General features: G+C 38.7%; 1 protein-coding gene and 1 long non-coding RNA gene across 2 annotated transcripts in view; one reads left to right on the forward strand and one right to left on the reverse strand.

Moving 5' to 3' along the window:
* The window catches only part of LOC119616791, a 3,207-nt gene extending 1,172 nt beyond the window's left edge, over positions 1-2,035 (forward strand). Inside the window, exon 2 of the long non-coding RNA XR_005232831.1 lies at positions 482-2,035. This is a non-coding gene — a long non-coding RNA (uncharacterized LOC119616791). The remainder of the gene's footprint in view (positions 1-481) is intronic.
* hs2st1b (heparan sulfate 2-O-sulfotransferase 1b) overlaps positions 1-2,543 on the reverse strand; it is a gene marked incomplete in the record, with an annotated part of 17,529 nt that overhangs the window by 2,272 nt on the left and 12,714 nt on the right. The window contains 1 exon segment of the mRNA XM_025007839.2: positions 501-658. Coding sequence (XP_024863607.1) covers positions 501-658 — 158 coding nt within the window.

Consider the following 2,543-nt stretch of genomic DNA (forward strand, 5'->3'; position numbering starts at 1 on the left):
TGTAGCGTTCTGATGACAGAGAGTCTCTCTGAATTGAGAAAGCTCCTCGGATGAGAAGCGAAACGTCTTCAGCTACAGAATAGAAGTCCAGTTGTTTTTGTTTTTTAACTTTTTTTTGAAAACTCAGTTTAGTACAAAACTATAAAATCCAGCTGCCTACTAAAATTTGTAGTTTTTCGCTTTTAGAGATACCGTACTTTGTTGTTTTCATGTCATACTTTGTTGCATGATTGTTGACAGATTGTGATGCATGTTGCACCTCATGTTTTAGAAAAACAACAAGAGTTTATTCAAAAATCTGTGTTTTATTAATACAGTTACTCTCCAACTGTGAGGAAAAAGAAGGTGTGTGATCCTTCCTGGTTTTCTTTCTTTCTTCCTTGTTGTTTTCTTTCTACCTACTTACAAGGGATGCCCTGCATTAAACGTTTGGGAACCACTGTCTTTGTGTGTGTGTGTGTTTGTGTGTGTGTGTGTGCAGACGCATGTTGAGGTGTTACCTGTTCTGTAGAGCTCTGTGGCTCCTTTAAAGAAGCTTGGCAGCGCTGCCTCCAGGATCATGATGAAGTCCTCCAGCTCCTCGGTTACGCCCACCAACAGGTACTCATTCACCAGGTTGTACTTGGCCTGTTCCAGAGCCCATCTGCTGCCCACATTCCTGCACACAAATATGACATGGCTTTTTGAACCAATTGAATTTAACTTTGTTGTTTTTTTGTTTTTTTTTTTCCCCCGAACAACTAACCACCCCTAGTCACCTCACCCAGATTTCTATGGAACCTAAACTCACATTATTCAGAAACATTATTACATGATGACAGACTGGACATTTAAATGAACCATGTTTGGGGCTTTTAAAGGAGAACTTTACACGTTTCATCAGTCATTGGGAAATTACTTATCTTTTAGGTCAACACACTTGATTTACAAGTTTCCCTCCAACCAGATAGTTTGAGATAATGATCTAATAGGCTGCCAATTTCAAATGTAGTTTGAGTGATTTCTGGGTAGGAACTCAATGTTATTGGTCTGCCATTTCAGTGTAATGAATTATACAAATACAGGTAACAGTACATCTGAGAGTTTTACTATTAAACAAGTGTCTTTGATGTTCTCTCCTTGTGCTCATACTTCTGGTCTTCTTTGTCTGCCGAATCTTTGGTTCTACCTTTTGAATGAGAGTTTTATCATGGAACACACACAGGTTGTAGATATGAGCCAATAACTGTTTTCAAGGTAACACCACAGTGTCAAAGCAACAAAGTGTTTTCATCATACAGTTCCTACAATTTAAAGCTGCAGTAGGTAACCTTTATAAAAATTTATTTTTTATTTGTTTTTTTATAAAACTATCACTATGTCCTGACAGAATATGAGACAGATAATCTGTCCCATCCCAGTGGTCCTGCTGCCATGTGCAGAAATACACCGCTACCGGTCAGAAACAAGCAATCAGAGCCAGGAGGAGCATCTTAGCAGTGTCAATCATGCTTGTGTGCGCGCTGTTCACACCCATTCCCTGCACAGCGCGTACAGTCGTTCAGGCTTAAGATGGCCGGCGTGCTGCAGCTGCGGAGAAACAACCTAATGTCACAGGAAAACTGCCAATGTCTTGAGTGGCACCTGCTCAGAAAACAAAGACAGGTAAACAGAAGAAGATCTGTGACGTCATCGGTGGTCCTGCTTACTAACCTGCGCGTTCTTCCAGCTGTGCATGAAAGCTGAGGGAGGAATTCCCTTAAACCTTTATGCTTGTTAAAGAAATATATTGTCAGTTGGTTTTACATTTTCTATCCAGTGTATAACACAGGCAGTCATGGCAGGTCTACCAGAGGAGCGACACCCATCTCTCTTTCCAAGAGTTTAAAACCAACGTTTGCAACAAGCTAGAAGAGTTCCCATGTTAGCAGGTGGCATGTACAACAAACTGCAAGCTCACCACCCTTACCAGCTAATTAATGAAGTCGTCAGGCTTTAAGTGTTACTTTACAAAGAGCAGAACAGCAGATAAGAAGTAATATTTTGTGCAATTACTTTTGAATTATAAAAACAATATAAGGAAATTATGAGTAGCCTGTTCTCTCAGGTGTTTTAGGTGACATTAGATTTAAATTTTAAACAAAGCTGACACTGAACTTAAACAGAGTCACTGTGTTCTGTTAGTCTTCAGATTTATATCTGTGCGTTAAAAATAAAATGACCATAAAATAATATTTTATTATATATTAATACACTATACCTATATTTTAATCATCATGAGTCAAAATGTGATATTATTTAGGCAGCAAAAGCAACAGTAACTGCATTTTTGTTTTTAAATAAAAACAAATAAATCATTTGATGCATTTTTTTATATTTTTCATTTTATACCGTAACACTATCAAACCATGGTCATTTTGCTCGAGGTTATCATACTGTCAGAATGTCGTACTGGGCAGTGGCCTACTTCTGTCAATATTTACATCCCAGTCGAGAAAACTTTGCTTCTTTGACTGGAGTCTTTGTGGAGGGCCTTACACCGGGATAGTGTGTGTGTGTGTGTG

The sequence above is a fragment of the Kryptolebias marmoratus genome, linkage group LG24 (assembly GCF_001649575.2).
Source record: "Kryptolebias marmoratus isolate JLee-2015 linkage group LG24, ASM164957v2, whole genome shotgun sequence".
Classification (NCBI taxonomy): domain Eukaryota; kingdom Metazoa; phylum Chordata; class Actinopteri; order Cyprinodontiformes; family Rivulidae; genus Kryptolebias; species Kryptolebias marmoratus.